Source organism: Chinchilla lanigera, unplaced genomic scaffold (genome assembly GCF_000276665.1).
Source record: "Chinchilla lanigera isolate Chin_1 unplaced genomic scaffold, ChiLan1.0 scaffold00012, whole genome shotgun sequence".
Classification (NCBI taxonomy): Eukaryota; Metazoa; Chordata; class Mammalia; order Rodentia; family Chinchillidae; genus Chinchilla; species Chinchilla lanigera.
The window spans coordinates 18948355-18964942 of NW_004955413.1; the positions used below are offsets into that span (position 1 = coordinate 18948355).

Genomic DNA, 16588 nt, shown 5'->3' on the forward strand with positions numbered 1-16588 from the left:
GATTTTATAACCCTTTAAAAAAATCCGTGTTTTTCTGACATTATATTCTGTTATTTCAGTCTTTATCACTTATAAACAACTTTTTAAGACAGATACTGTTTATAATTTCATTTACTGAGTAAAATGAGTTTTTTCTTTAACCTACTTCATGTATGCAGGCACGGAAGCACGATAACTTCCATAAGAACAATCAAAATAGCAGAAAGCGGCAAAGTCTGATTTCTGCTCTCTCATCTGAAACACCACTCAATTTGTAGTTTCCTATTTTTAAGGTTTTGGTTGATTATATCAAAACAAAGACAACAAACCTAGATGCTTAAAATGAATCAGGTTATTATCTGATATTGTACACAGTCTGATAAGTGCAACATAAATTCTGCTATATATTCTGTTGTGTAGCTGGCAATATGACAGGTGAATGGTAACAACCTGCAGGTCAAAAATTGTCACAATAATTTTTAAGACAAGCATACACTAGCATAAGTTGAAAGTTCTCAAATTTTCTTGGACTAGGGCACTATTATTAGAGGTTCAATGATGTTTTTTATGGCACCCTTAGGACAAAAGAAATATCCAAGCACTCAAGTTTATTATGTAGGTAATTTTGAACAACCTAACTGTGATACTGTACATGATACCCCACAGATTCCTCTGTATTTTCTTTTAAATTTTACAATATCCCGCGTGCCTCTAAGAATTAGCTCCAACAATCTGGGAGCACTGGCACACAGTCTGGGAACTGTGGCATCAGGCACGTGCCCATCTACTCGGAGAGATTCTATCTATAGCTACGTGACACATTCAGTTTGACACCTTGGGCTAAACTATCAAATTAACTCTTTTACAACTGTTTATTTTATACTACATATAGAAAATGGACTATTTTATTGGATCTTGACTTTCTGGAAGATGTTTTTTTATTTCCACATAAAATGTCTCCCTGTCAAAAGTTCTAAAGCATCTACAGTAATTACAACAATTATAGTGGCCATTCTACACCCAAACAGTGGCCATTCTACACGCAAACAGAAAGGACAAGAGCAGAGGACTGCAATCATCAGGAGGAGAAGTACCTATGCCTCTCATTCCTTTGTCTAAAATATGTGCTATGAAGGACCAGCCAATGACCTGAGCCCAGACTTTGAGGAGGCTTTGTGCTGCAGAGAAGACCACACAGGGGACTGGAACTGACCAAATTTAAGCTCCTCAACTACACTGTATCAAAAGCGTCCTCTTAAGCCTAAAATATTAGACTAACATGAAAAAGCACAGTCAAAATTATTTTTCTCCTTATAAAACAGAATTTATCTAAAATGAACAAACACAAAAGTAGTATATTCCCTGCAATACAAAATTATTCTGCACATGTTAAGAGCATTTAAGTTTTATTTCAAAAATATGTATGTGACACAAGCTTCCCAGCTCACAGATAGAAATCTTTGGCTAACTGGTTAGGATTCTACTCTGGCAGAGGCACACGGATTGTGTCCGTGGATTCTTTAACCATGTAAAGTTCATTGCAAGCAATTCATTTCCACCTCTAATTATTTTATACTTCAGAATCCTTGCTTACATAGTTGTTCTTACCTATTTAAAGGGCTGTCAAGATTGTTTTCTGACTAAAGTGAGCGAAGCATCCACAAATATAATTTATAATTGGAATTCAATTATGTGCTATGAAAATACATGTGTTTCTGTGTAGCAACCTAGTTAATAGTTTTAATGGAAATGGACAAGTTAAAAATAGAGATTATTTAGCCAAATTTTCCCCCTTGAATGAATTGGTCTCAGAATGCAGTTGACTAGTCAAACCAGTGTTTTTGTATAATTATTTTTAAGTTCTCTACATATACATGGAGGGTATTCAGTTCATTAATAGTGATTTTCATTTCCTCAGAAGTTTACAAGTATTTTAAGATTTTTAAGAAGTGGAAAGAGCAGTAACTAGACACGGATCCATGAAGATCAGTGTTTTGTGCTTGATTCTTTTAATGCCAAATTCCCGAAAAGAATTTGAGTTTCGAGTATTAATATCTCAATATTTACAAATTGGTCAAAATTGTCCTGCATAAGAGTGGACCACAACATCTGAAGCTTCCTTTCTATGTAGCTCATTAGAAAGCCTATAGTCTCTGACCGTGCTGCTGTTAATTTATTCTCATATTGCTTAATGGAGTGCATTCTGGCAGCAAACAAAGGTCCAACAACTATATTTTGAACATCTCCACTGCGCTATGATGTTATACAGCGTGGCATTTTCCGTCATTACATTTCTTAAAGGAAAATATCTCTATGTCCAATTTAAAGTGTCTTTTTCTGAAAGTAAGATGTGTTGACTGAAACTGGAATGGTTAGGCCTTCCACCTGTGCTTTATTATTTTTTACTGCAAACATTCAAAGCTTCACTTTTAGTCTCAGAGATTTTTATTTAGTTTATGTCAAGACACAGTCTAAACAGGAAAATTTACCATCAGTATGTTGTATCCATGGACGGATGAAAAGTTTTTGGATTTTTCATACAGTCTATCTTGCATATACCCTTGAGACTAAAATCAAGATGGAATGCTCAGGCTTTTTCACGGAAAACCATGTAATATCACTCAAATTAAAGCAAACAGCATCCAGAAATATCAGACCGGCAATCCTGGAAGGGAAGTTCCGTGGAAGAAAGGGGATGGTGAGATTTCTTTCCCTACCACTATTCCTTTCCTGTGGTGTGATTAGAGGAGAACTATTTGGACTACTTATGATATCTCCCCAGATCCACATTTAAACTGACTCTGTGTGCCAAAGTGCAGCACTTTCTGCTGCTCCTGGCTTCTGCTTAGTTCTAGAGTATGGCATGGTACCACTTCCAAGCCTGCCAAGAGCATTAAAGATTTTCTTCTATTTTATTTCCAAGGTTACAAAAAATGGTGTCATTTATAACTTTACACACTGAAGGTATGAATATCAAATGGTTAATACACTAACAGTTTTAGAAGGGGAAAATGTCTTCATGTCATATTACATTAACACAGTACAAATTTAGTAAGCCAACTTTGTCAAATGGGAACGTTCTTGACCCCTTCCAGACCTACGGTTACGCTGTTGTTCTCATTCAATGTGGTTTTCTCTTTAGCACAATATTTGCTAATGGGACTTGTTCCTGCAGTTCTTAAAGAACTTTTTTTGAAAAGAGAAATAGTCTCTATGTATACATCGCAGGTGCAGCCTAAGGCAACTAATGCTTTTTAAAAGTGTCTTTTCTTTTTCATTTTAGTAACCAAGGTTACCAAAAACACATTGGCAATATGTGTTTAATGTGAAAAGTAACTCCTTAGGAAAGTGGACATAAAACAAAAAAAATGATTTTATGACTCAAAATTTAAAATCCAGTGTAGCAATATAATTTAGAGTTATATACTTAGAATTTTAAATATTTAGATTAAATGCAGTTCAGTATATAGTTAGCTAAAAATGTTGGTATGTCTGGATGAAAGATTATCTACAAAGAATGATATTGCCTATATTAAATGAATAAATTAAGGACTCAGTGTGAGAACACCATTTTAACAAACAGGAAACCAAAGTCAAGAGAAAGATTTGCAAAAGTAGTATAAAAATTATAAAAAAGGTCAGACATGGTGGTGCACGCCTGTAATCCCAGCATTTGGGAGGCTCAGACAGGAGGATCACTGTGAGTTAGAGGCCAGCCTGGGCTACAAAATGAGCTCAAGGCCAGCCTGAACTGCATAGTGAAACCCTGTCTCAAAAAGACTATATATATGATATATACATATCACACAAGCACTAATTTTTATAGACCTGTGCATGCTCTGATCACTTTTACTGGAACACAGATTTTACAATCTAGTAATCTCAAATGACTTTGTATGCTTTCAAAATAACACTCTCATTTCTTCAATATGAGATACAAAAGCTTTAAAGACTACGAATATGTATCAAATCCCACACATGAAAATTCCAATAGGAACCACATGACAGAAAACTTGGAATTGATTTCTAGTAATGTTGGACAGTTTCTCAAATGCAAAGCATAGCAAGATATTAATGGTGCAGTTTATTAACATATATATGGAGTGGGACTTCAATAACAGTTTAAAAATAATATTCTACATAAGTATCTGAAATGGTAATATTTCACTAATTTTTTTTCAATAGAGTTCTACTTCTATCAATGAAAATACTTAAAGAAATATTTTTCTACACTCCCTCTTACCCAAGTTATGAGGTTTTGAGATATTTAGTTTAGAAGCCTAGTCCCTCTTTGAAATACCAGTTACAGTTGAATACAGTTGGAAATGTGGCTATTTAAAATTTTTAAAACAAGAACTTTGTTTCTGAATCTAGCAACATCCAATTTGGATTTGGAGAGAAAAATAGGACAAAGCATAAAATCAGAGGCTTCTGAAGTGTATAAACAACATAAAGAAATATCTTGGTGTAACCTATGACTTAGTGCTAAAATGTCCTTTATATTGCCTGTAAAGAATGTTCACTTATTCATTTAAAAATTTATAGACTCTTGTAGTATAAGTTGAAATATAGCACTAAACGAGAGAATTAATAAATACTTCACAAGGTTTACAATTAAAGTGAAAGAGAAACGTATATAATCCAAAGGAATCCTTGCAATGGGACCTAGCATAGGCCAGGTAATCACTCCCTGATGTGATCTAGGAGAAGCTCAGGATTCCAGAGAAAGTAAACTCATGTTGTAAGCCCAGAAAGAGTAAGGTTTGATCTAAACACTGAAAGACTAATGAGAAATGTGTCTGTGAATATAAAGAGGTGACAAATGCCTGGGCCAACTAATTCATATAAGGAATTTGAGTTTATGTCTCTGGGCAATGAAAAGCTATTGAAAAATTTTACCGTCATTCTATATAACGATAAAATGAACCCCAAAATTACAATCATATTTTAAGAATACACTCAAAACAGAAGAGATGAAAGTGAATTATAAAGTGCAAATATCGGGTTAGGAGCACAGAAACAATCAAAGCTTTTATAAATACTAACATAAATCCTTTTCCAAATGGTCTGTGTGTTTCCTCTTTAAAATGAAATAACAATGCCGAAATGCTGTATATGTGATCTCATTTCATGGTGTGGCCTGTCATATAACATTGCCCAAATTGAAGCCGTTCCCTCCTCCCACTTCCCAGTGAAAAGCCAACGGTACTTACTGCACCCAGCTTTATAGCTGAAGCCCGGAGGAAGGAGGAATCCTTGCTGGGCAGCGGCAGCCAGCGTCCGTTGATCAGGAGGGAATACGGGGATCATCAATGGCGGCAGCTGACCTTGAACCTGCTGAACGTGATAGAGCGAATCAAAGAGAAGAAGTTTTGGTGCTCCATGCCTCCCACCCTCCTTTCTTTCACGATGAAAGAAAATCATTCCTTCACTTTAAAATGCTGGCACTTATAAGCTTGGCAGAGCTTAGAGCTTCAGGAAATACCTTCAGAGTACCTTTGACAGGAGAACCTGAAGATCCTACAGCTCACGGATCCTTTCCCTACACGACATCCTTCACAGGGACAGAGATGACATTCTGTACAAGCCTTTTTGTTTTTTACTAAGCTTAATATTAAAAAAAATTGTTACCCAATAGAATTAACTGAAATCTCCTCCTAACAGGTGACATTTGTTAGGAGTACTCCTATTTTATAAAATAAAAACTAAATTGGCATCATTTTTGTTACCCTATCTATCTATCTATCTATCTATCTATCTATCTATTATCTATCTATGACCTATTATCCATCTATCTATCTATCTATCTATCTATCTATCTATCTATCTATCTATATCTATCTAGTACATGTTTGCCATACAGAATGATCATTTTCAACATAAGGAATTTGTATCTGTGCATAATATACTTAATTCTTTTTTCCCCATTCTCTTCTCCTCTCTTCAACCCTTCTTCCCCTCCCCCTTTACAAAGGCTTTGTTTCCATTTTTTTCCTCTTTTTAGAACCTATTTTTTTCTTTCTTCCCTTCCCCTTCCTCCTTCCCCTTCCCATTTGAACATGGTCTTCCTACTTGCCAATACGCATCATTTTACATATAAATAGTTCTTCATTATTTGAGGGTAAACTCTCATGTTCACACATGAAATTTTAAAATTCTCAAATAAGAGACCTGGAAGACAATTTGGAAAACACCTAAAACTCTTCACTTTCTTTATAAAAGAAGTAACTGAAATCAAAAAAGAACTTTCCCATGAGCATAGAATCAGAAATGGGTCTAAACCTAGTGCCTGGAGCCCTACTGTAGATCCTTGCATACACTTCTATCTCTCTGAAATACTGGACACTGCTTGAATGACATAGCTTCTGTCTGGGTTGCCATCTTTGAGATGTGCTCTAATTTGCCGATATCATTCTGAGGGTATTGAGTTCACATCTATTAATAATTAAACTACCAGAAGGGAAATCACTGTCTTCTTTGAACTACATAATAGTTACAGATACGTAACCTAATGCAGTCATTTCTGCAGTCATGTCATATTATAGGCTAATGTAGAAGTTATCATTAACTAAAATATCTAAGACTTTTTCAAACCAATTTTTAATTAGCTCTTCCTGGTGAACATGAGAATTGGTTAGTATCTGTCACTGTGGATGAAAAGTTTGGATCATATTAAAAATCACATATCTGACACTTTATTCTCTCTCCCTAACACTGCCACACATTGATTCAGTTGTTTGGAAAATAGGTAGTAAATATTTTGTGCAAGAAACCAACCTAGGCATCAGGGAACAAGAACACCAAGATCCCACACCTATGAACCTTTGATTATTGCAGAATCTTGGTTAAAAATAAGTAAAACAAACACACAAAAATAATTACAAATCCATTAAGACACAAATCCTAGCCATGCCTCTGGCTGGTGTTCAGACTGGTTTCTTATTGGCATTACACATTCTGAGGGCTCTGATGATTCTAATAGTTCTAATCATCTCTGACGTTAAAAGGCCACCTTCAGTTTCTCTTTCATTTCTTTGTTCACAGTAAATCTTTGAGTAGTTTCTGAGTTGATGAGTGCATTTGTGGCAGTGCGAAGACTGAGGGGGAAAGGGAGAAAGAGGAAGGAGGGAAGAACAGAGAGAAAAAAGGGACAGAGACAGAGATGATAGGAGTAAGAGATGTGTTTTCACCAATGATTTCCAAGTAGGAAGCATCTCTTTTGCCAAAAGGGTTTTAAACCTTTATCATCAGAGTGAAACTATGAAGGAAATGACAATCAGGGAAACAAAAAGACACTATTTTAAGGTTAGAGCTGTGGTATGTACCACAAAAACCAACAGTTTTGGAGCACAATTAAAAAAAAAACACCTTATGGAGAAACCCATTGTTTATAGTCTCAAAGATGAAAAAATGCACATGGGGCAAGTGTGGAGTAAGTGGCCCAAAACATGAGGTGAACATCCCAAGGCCACAGAGCCTGGGGCTGATGATGTGAGAGTGTGAGAGGAGGACGTTCAGTGTGAGAGGAGGATGCAAACCAGAATAACGAAGGAACAACAAAACAGCTACATTGGCTAAGAGTTATTGCAGGTTTATATTTCATATAATGTGTCACTAAAGTAGATAAATTTAATAAGAGCATTTTGGAGTGAAGAAGAAAAAATACTGTCCAATTGCACACACACAGGGCTTATAGCAGACAACCATACTTCAGAGTTGTTAAAATTTGAGGAAAATGATGTTGAGAATTGCAGGAACAAGATGTTCCTGCTTCAGGGCAGTTCTCAAACTGTAGAGCACACTAGATCCAGTAGCAACCTCTGAGAAAGCCCCGTGCCCGCACTCCTTCTCAGACCAATGAAATGTCAGGTCTAGACATCAGTCTTTTTCAAAGCTCCCCTGATAAATAGAGTGTGCTTCCTGGTTTGAGAAGTAATTTTATAAAGAACATCTTCAGTTAAGGTGAACAAATGTTCTGTCCCTCACAAGGCACCTTTAAGTATACAAGGAGTGGAAAGGAAGATTGTCCGTGACTACCATAGGTGCTGGTTCCCCCAGGAGTTACAGAGGTTAAGCTATATTCTTCATAAGATTCTTTATAAATGAGTCTTATATCTGTATCTCATATGTCACTCTTTAAAAATTCTGACGGCTTGTTTTTATCTGGAGAAAAATGATCAAATCCCTCAGCACGGTATTCTAGATTCCTTGCAATTTCTTTCCTGTCCATCTTTCCAGATGTTCCTGTCCATCTTTCCAGATGTTTCTTTTACATATCCTGCACTCTTCATAGGACATGAAGAACTCCTTGCATAGCTTTTGTCCTCCATTCCTGAATATGTTGAACAGTATTTTCTCTTGTTTTAACTGCTGTTTTCTCTTTCCCTTTTCTTCCTGGAAATATTGCATTCATCCTTCAAAGACTCACAAAAATGTCTTTGGCTCTGAGGCACTTATATGCGTCAATTGTCAGGCCAAAAGAACTATTACTTCTTTTAATTTATTAAAGCTAATAGCTACTATTTTGAATAATAATTACTTGTACAACATTGAGTCTTCCCTATGACCTATAACCCTATTTAGGAAAAGAGCTGTAACTTATTTCTTATTCTATGTTTAGTGCTTATATGTAGCAACAAATTATGAAGAAGCTGAAGGCAGATGTGACGTGGTGGCCCATGCTTGCAATCTCAGCTATGTGGGAGGCTGAGGCAGGAAGACTGCAAATTTGTGCCTAGTCCTGGTGACTTAATAAAACCCTATCTCAAAATTAATAATTAAGAAATGGTTTGGGGATATAGCTCTGCAATAAGGCCCTAAATTCAATCCTCATTGCACAAGGGTAGGGGGAGGTGGGAAGTGGTGGCCTGGATGGATTATACAGTTCCATCATTTTAATTACATCTTCATACACCAACTCCAAAGTCCAAACAAGACCTGTGGACAGCTATGTTATCTAATTACCAGAAAGCAATGCACTTTCACCAGAATAGTATAGCAGATACAGTACCAGGTGCTCCATATTTTTACCACTAAATTAAGGCTTAATGTTTATATAGTGAGATGTAGCTATGATTTTTAGAATGATACATACATGAAAAAATAGAAAAATAATTCAGAACTATAAGAAATTTATCACATACCTGAAATTTGCAGATAGACCATTAGGTTCTACTAACATGAGATTTTAATTACCTTAACTTTACACTACATTTTAATAATGTGTAAGGCTAGTACTCTATTATCATTTTCTTTTTAATATATTGTCTAGATTTTTAAATTTATTTTTCATGTTAAGTATAGAATATAGAATGGATATTTAAAAATATTAGCCTAACATATTGATGGCCAAGCAGGTTATATCTTTCAATTTATTCTACTCTTTAGTTGCTTCTGTATTTGTCAGGCTTCCTGTTGCTATGACAAAATACATGATACACAAATTAAAAGAGGAGAGGTTTATTTCAGTTTATAGTGTTAGAGTTTCAGTCCATGGTGGAAGGGTGTGGAGGGGCAAAGCTACTCATTTCATGGCACCCACAAGGCCATGAAGATACAATCATGCCTCTGTGACCCACCCAGACACAACCAGAGATATGCTTTACTAATCCCTTAGGCCTCTCTTAAACCAGTCAAAGAGACAAGTAAGATTAAGCAGCACCATTTTGTATTAACTCTTGCAGTTTTCTTGGTAATTGGATTTCTAAGGTTTTCTTTTTTAATTGTATTGCCATTGTATAGGGAATTTTTTGCTTGGTTTTACTGCTGAACTAGTTGTCTTTACATTGGGATTCTATGAATGGCAGTTTTGTCCAGTTACTTTAATATTTGATACTTTTTCAGACAGATTTTTGTTTTTTTAAAGAAAAAAACTTCAAAGAATTTGGGGGTTTCTATTAATTCTGTGTATTCTAAACTCATCTTATTATTGATTAAATTACTGATATTTTTAGTATTATGATTTGTTTTAGTGTTGAAATTTTCAAAAGTAACATGTAAAGAACAATATATTTTAAAGTAAAGAAAGATCAAATAATGATCTGAGACAACACAGGCACTTTGGCAATACGGAAATAAGATGTGGGTTGGACAAATAAATTATTCATATGCCACATTTAGGTAAAAGAACAGTTAATGTTGAGCTATATCTCCTCATTCATAATCTAGTACTTTCTCCTCTACACAGTAGGAAAGAAAAGGGGGTACGAAGAACTAAAAGAGGGACTACAGGGAAAGGGGAAAGAACTAAAACAGAAAATTAACCTGATGTCATGTTTCCAGCAATAGGGCTGTCTTCCTTACAAAATTATAGAACATATTGCAAAGTACTCTACTGGAAATATTCAAAATAAAAGAAATGGTAAAAAACACGTGATCCAAAATCTGTGGTTAATCCATCTATACAACTAAAAACATCTCAAAAAACACTAGATCCTCAGTGTTTATGGATTCTACATTTGCTTATTTGTCTATTTGATAAAATTTACCCATACTGCAAAATCAAAACCAGCAGTACTCTTGCGGCTATTCAAAGACCTTCACAGGAGCAGTAAAAGATTTGTTGACTAATTTTACCCTTTGAAGTACTTCTATGTCTGTTGTCTAGTGCTCCTAAACCCCAAGTTTGTGGTGTGTGTTATGCAGAAAACAGATACATTAGATAAACTCCATTGAGACATGAGTTATAGTGCTATGGGAATGAGTTCAATATTATTAAATTCATAATAAATTTTGAGCAATATATCTTTAAACAGAAATGCACATTAAAACAAGATTATATATTTCTGAGTTGAAGAAAGTATAGTGATGAGAGATTCCTAGAAACCTAACCATATTTGTCCTAAGAACAAGTGTTCAGTATTAGCTAATTTAGTATTCAGGGCAATATTATGACTATAACTAGTATAAGCAATGAGCAATAACTATTATTACTACATCTTAACTAATATTCAGCTTACTGGTGCTAAACCTTCACTACCATTTGTAGAAAAAGGACACATTAGATCAAAACAATACCATATTTTTCTGGAAAATTTCTAAAACTAATTGATCATAAGGTTAGGAATTCATTCTATACCTTTGGAAACTTTTGAGTATCTCTAAATTGTCCTCGCTAATAAATGCTTTGTTTTCTTTTACTTAATATACAAAATTTCTGTTACACTCTGTTACACTAATTAATGTTTTAAATGTGTGACATTTCTAATTAAGTTTGAAAAATACTTTTGTCACAAAATTGTAGTCTTTAATGGGGGCATGTTATTCACAAATTAGAATAAATCATAATAAATTTACAAGGCTGTTTTATATATTCTTAAACTTTAAAATGAAATATTATGTCAATACTTTTTGTACTTCTATGACATGATACTACATAGTCTTGGTCTCTAAAATGTTCTGAATTCAACACAGATTAACCACATTGTCATATTTAAAAAGAAAAAGTAAATATTTGTTAATTATTCAGTTAACTATTTCCTCTTTAATGTAAACATTCTATCATGAAGCTATTCATTTGCCTCATGAAATTAATAAATTATGCATGTACTTAAGATTATTAACCTGGTTCCCAGTTACATGCTGTATTTATCAATTTATTCATTTAATCAACATTCACTAGGCAGAGAGCGCACTTTGGATAGCTAGAGGTGAAAGACGAAAGAACAGGCATGCCTGTTCTCTCGGAGCTCTGTGTCTGGTGGGATGAATGGGTAGATTATTCCAACAGCACCCTGCCATTAATTCAACAACAAAGACTTGCACTGGACACTGTGCAAGCACTGGAGAGAGATTTCTTACTGTCAGAGGTAAATGAGGGCTTCCTGTAGGTGGGTAAAAGAGGCACAGGGAGTGGATGGATAAAGAACCGAGTCAAAAGGATGTGGTGCATGAAGAGAATTCTAAGCAGGGGGAGAGATGAGCAGAAACGCAAGAAACACATCACAGAAATCCCAGGAGGAGGATGCTTGCAGTAGTCTTCAAAAGGAAAAAACTTAAGACAGACCAGAAGGGAGAAGTCTGCCTGTTTGGTGAATCTGGATATCAGGTTAAGAAAGTGGAGATTTTCCAGGTAAGTGCTACGGAACTAGAATAGATTAGATAGGGTAGGCTGAATAACCTTATGGGTACTCAGAGAAGAGAGCTGAAATGCCAGCACAGAGACGAGGCAGGAGGCTAATAAAAAACAACTTGAGCAAAAGATTTGGAGGGTTTGGTCGCACCCCCAGAGTGAGGAGAAAAGGAGAGAAATATTTGGCAAAAAGTTGCAAACATCCTGGGTGAAGAGAACCATAGGATCAAAAATAATATCTAGTTTATGTTTCTCTACCTATAGCGATGCTGATAACGGGTGCCGGGGACATGTTTTACAGGTAAGCAGATGAGAATGCAAAGACAACCAGAAAAGATGAACAAATATCCTAAGATCATACCCTGAAAGTGAGACTGGGATTGAGGAAGGCAGTGGGGAAAAGGTAAGGAAGCTTTGAGTGTTCACTGTATAAGACGAAACAGAAAATAAATCACAGACAATTAGAAACTACCAAGATGGAAGGTGAAGCTTCATGAACTTTAACCCTGTTAGGAATTCCTGTTTCTCTGATACTTCTCAAAAAGTTCCTAGTCATTTTGGTGGAATCAGAAAAGGTGAATTCCAGAACTCAAGTTACTAACAAGGAGGTTGGGGACTTCAGTAAGGATGGTCTATGAGGAGATCAAAACTGCTTTTGATTAACAACGGGCTTTGGGACTTTAACAGGAAGAGAGGTGGGTGGAGTATTAGCATGGAGACAATACAGGAGTCAGATTGCTGGAGGGGCTTCATGTCCCAAGAAGCAGGTCTTCACAGGATGAGCTGTGTGGGCACTCACACGGCACAAAGTGACAGGAAGAGATTTATTTAGACTATATAAACCAAAATTCTGATGAGAGGGAGTTCTATGGTTTTAATCAGCACAATTACAAATAAGCTGTAATGTTGGAAACTTTTTCAAATGTTGCTCAAGAGTTTAGTCCAACGAGTACCAGTTGGAAGACAGTGTTCAAGCACACAGCATCCTCAGGGAGAAGTTCACCTACAACTGAAATTCAGTCACCTTCGGTGGGGAGCACAGCAGCTGTTTAGAAGCACACAGCAATACTACACAGCCGTTTCTGAGAAAATGAGGAATATAATATCCAAATGAGATTACAAGCGGGGTTTAGGTAGGCAGGATGTAATTACCCAAACTGGAGTCACCAGGATCACAAAGCTGACTTTCCACCCTTACCAAGAAGAGGCACGCGATGCTCAAGGACCACTAATAGTCTATGATCTTTCGTTTCATAAAAAAGAAAGTTGATTTGTCAGTTTATCTGAATGCAATGGGCTTTTGAAAAAAATTAAAAATAAAGCACTTTCTCTGCCAATTAATCTACCAGGAAGACTAAAGAAGGCCTCACTGAGGGATACGGGGACAAAATAGCACTGTGAAATTTGCAGTCCATGCCTCTCCCATCCCAGCAGTCACGCTGGAGTTGTATCACCTCTAATTTCACTTGATTCAAGACAAAGACAAAGTAGCCATATTCTTTTAGAACAAAAATGAACAGCCATGTGGATTTTTTACATAGTACTCTTCTTCGGCAAAAAGCCACAGAACTTTTTTTTTTTTTTTTTCTAAAAATCGTTTCCAAGGATGAAAGTGACTTTGCCAAGCAAAGTGGCTTCAAAACAGGCCTCAAAAATACTAATAGAAAGACAGATGGTTCTACTAAGAGCTTGGCTGCCAACATGAAAAAAAAAAAGAATGTAGGAAAAAAAAAAGAGTGATGCTATTGAAGCTGACTGCAAAGTTATTTGATGACTAGAAATACTTGTGTCCCATTGCAAGTGCTAACTCTGCCTCCAGGGCTGATATAGCCAAACTACTAACTTCCCCACATCCGATCCCCCTGTATTCCCGCCCCTCCTAAATAAAACCTGTCAGTGCTAAGGCCCACAACACAGCACAAGCACGCTCTTGATTCTGACTGACTGCTCCGCAGAAGCAAAATATTGCATTGAAGAACTCCTATTTAGGAACAGACCCAAAGGGAAAATTGCTTTTCTTTTCAAAACTGCCTGTCACATTTTCTTTTTCTAATTCCCCTTTTCCTCCTCCTCTCTGTCACCAAAGGGCCCCTGGGCCCTATGAGTTTAGATGATACAAACTCAATTTGTATAAAGAAGGCGCGAAGCAGCACCACAGTGAGGTGAAGACAGTTTGCAGGGATAGAGAAATAATCCAGTCAAGACACAGTGCAATTTTCTTTCCAAACTACTACTACAATAATACCTCCACTTTATTTCCTTCAGGGCAACTGTCATTTCTTTTTAACCAGATTGCTACTAGATATAATAGAAACTGAAATATTATATGGTCACTGACTCTTCTTTTCAATGGCTCATTTCACTACTGCATTTTTACTTTTACATGATGTGTTTATTGTTGGCATTGTTACTAGGATACAACCACTTTCAAATGATGTAGAATTAAGACCTCTGTCACTTTAAGGCAATGGCATTTCGTCTTTCAGGCTATGCAGGTTTGACTTAAATATTCTTCTTGTCTAATAGACTATTTTCTAAAGTATTGCATTCCTATAAGGCACCATTTTAATAGACATTAAATTCCTGTCAAATTTCAAGCAAAATAATGACATTTATTTTCAATACATGCTTACAGTACATTTGCTTACTTGAAGGGAATTCTCTATATTAAAAGTTTGTAATCATAGAAATGTAAAGGTGGCAAAAAACATGCTATAAAGTCAGAAAGCTGACTTTACAGCTGTAAAAGAGCAAGGGAGAAACACAGCTATATTATTCACAGCAGACAGTTTTAAAATGAATGAAAGATTTCAAAAAGGTAATTAAAATATCTCAAATGCTTCATTATTTGGGATTCTGATATCATCCTAGTATCACTGCTGTTTTTTAAAGCAGTGTTTTCCACAGTTACTGCCTGATAGAGTCCAACTCTCACTTTATGGTACAACTCTGATTCTTAAATGTGTGTAGCTATTTGTGTTAGTTAATCAAGGTTTGCTACAACAAAACAGTGTGGTTCATAAATGAGCATGCATAGCTGTCTACATAAACAGAATCGGGCTCTGCAAATACTAATACAATCTTATTTTATACCATGAATCACTATGTTACTGGTCAAGAAAATGGTCAATGTGAAAGGTAATAGTTTTCAATATATTTATCAGAAGTCCATAATTAGAAAATTTAATAAAATTTGCTATTATAGATTTCTGGTTTATAATGTTTTGCTCAATGGCTTAAGACAGAAGGTTATTACTGATTATTAGCAATATTAATCTCAGTTCACCATAAGGTCTTTAAAAAATTACATATAAAAATTATCAATTTTGGGGAGAAAAAGCTGGATTGACTGGTATGAAGAATCAAGTTTATTTTGGGAGTGATAGAAATATTATGGAATTAGAGTTGGTGGGTGCAAAACATTGTGAACATAATGAATACTAATAAATTGTACAGTGTGTAAGGGTGATTTTCTCTGTATATTAATTCTATCTTAATTAAAAATAAACAAAGCAAAAATATTACAAAAATATGTACCTTTACTACTGTCTGAAGCAAGATTCAGTGTGCCTTGAAATAGTCATGTCTTATATTAAAATGTTTTGCTGTTTTACAAAGCAGTTGCACATATGTTAGTTCATTTATACTTTAGCCTCTTGGAGATTAGTCAGGTGTTGCTATTTCCAATTTATTAATGAGGAAAACTGATGGAAAGAAATAGTTTTGCAGACCTACATGTGATAAAACAGCTATAAATTCTGTAATGTGTCCTAAAATACGATAAAACAATAAATATCTGAAAAAATGCTAATTTACATAAGGAATACAAAGACCTTGTGACAAAATTAATGTCCATATAGGAACACATTTAAACAATCTTTCAAGGATAAAATTCTACAGTTGAAGAGCTTTTTATAATGAGTGCCACTTTAAATGATTTGAATTTTCATCCCAATATTTTATTTTGCTTTATGTTTTCTGCACAAAATATTTTTTAATTTCTATATGTACACATACACGTTAATAGTAATCTGAAAGCTGCTTCTGAAAATAAGGATACAATTCAGCACCTAGGATATTTAACACAGAACTTGTGTTAACTGCTTTTTAAACTTTCTCCTAAAAGTCTTAAAATGTGAGTCATTATTGCCTCCTGTAGATAAAAGAAAAAAAATAGCTGATACCACACTAAAGGAAGAAAAAAAATGTAACTTTTATTCCAACAGACTATAATTTTCATAAAAAGTGTGTATTATTAACATTTACTTTAAAATTTCTTGAAATCATTCCCAATTAATTTGAGTGTTCTTCTTTCTCTCTTCTGATAATCCCAATAGCACTAGTATTTATTTCATTCCACAAGTAGTGAATCATGAAGTCTTTTAACATTTTCTATTTCCTGCCAATAGAGGTTTACTCTTTCCTAGGAAATTTAAGATTCTTTCCAGCCAAGAGATCCTTTATTCTTTTACCTTTCCTCAAATTGTAGGCTATCTAATACATCTGAAAACTTCAGCTAACCTAGCCCAGAAATAAACC

General features: G+C 35.2%; 1 protein-coding gene across 10 annotated transcripts in view; it reads right to left on the bottom strand.

Moving 5' to 3' along the window:
- Sox5 (SRY (sex determining region Y)-box 5) overlaps window positions 1-16588 on the bottom strand; it is an 844441-nt gene that overhangs the window by 116424 nt on the left and 711429 nt on the right. For 7 of the 10 annotated variants that reach the window (XM_005379086.1, XM_005379084.2, XM_013511607.1 and 4 more), the window contains one exon: window positions 5193-5316. In XM_005379086.1, coding sequence (XP_005379143.1) covers window positions 5193-5316 — 124 coding nt within the window. The remainder of the gene's footprint in view (window positions 1-5192; window positions 5317-16588) is intronic. The other 3 variants (XM_013511609.1, XM_005379083.2, XM_005379090.2) reach the window with 1 other exon arrangement.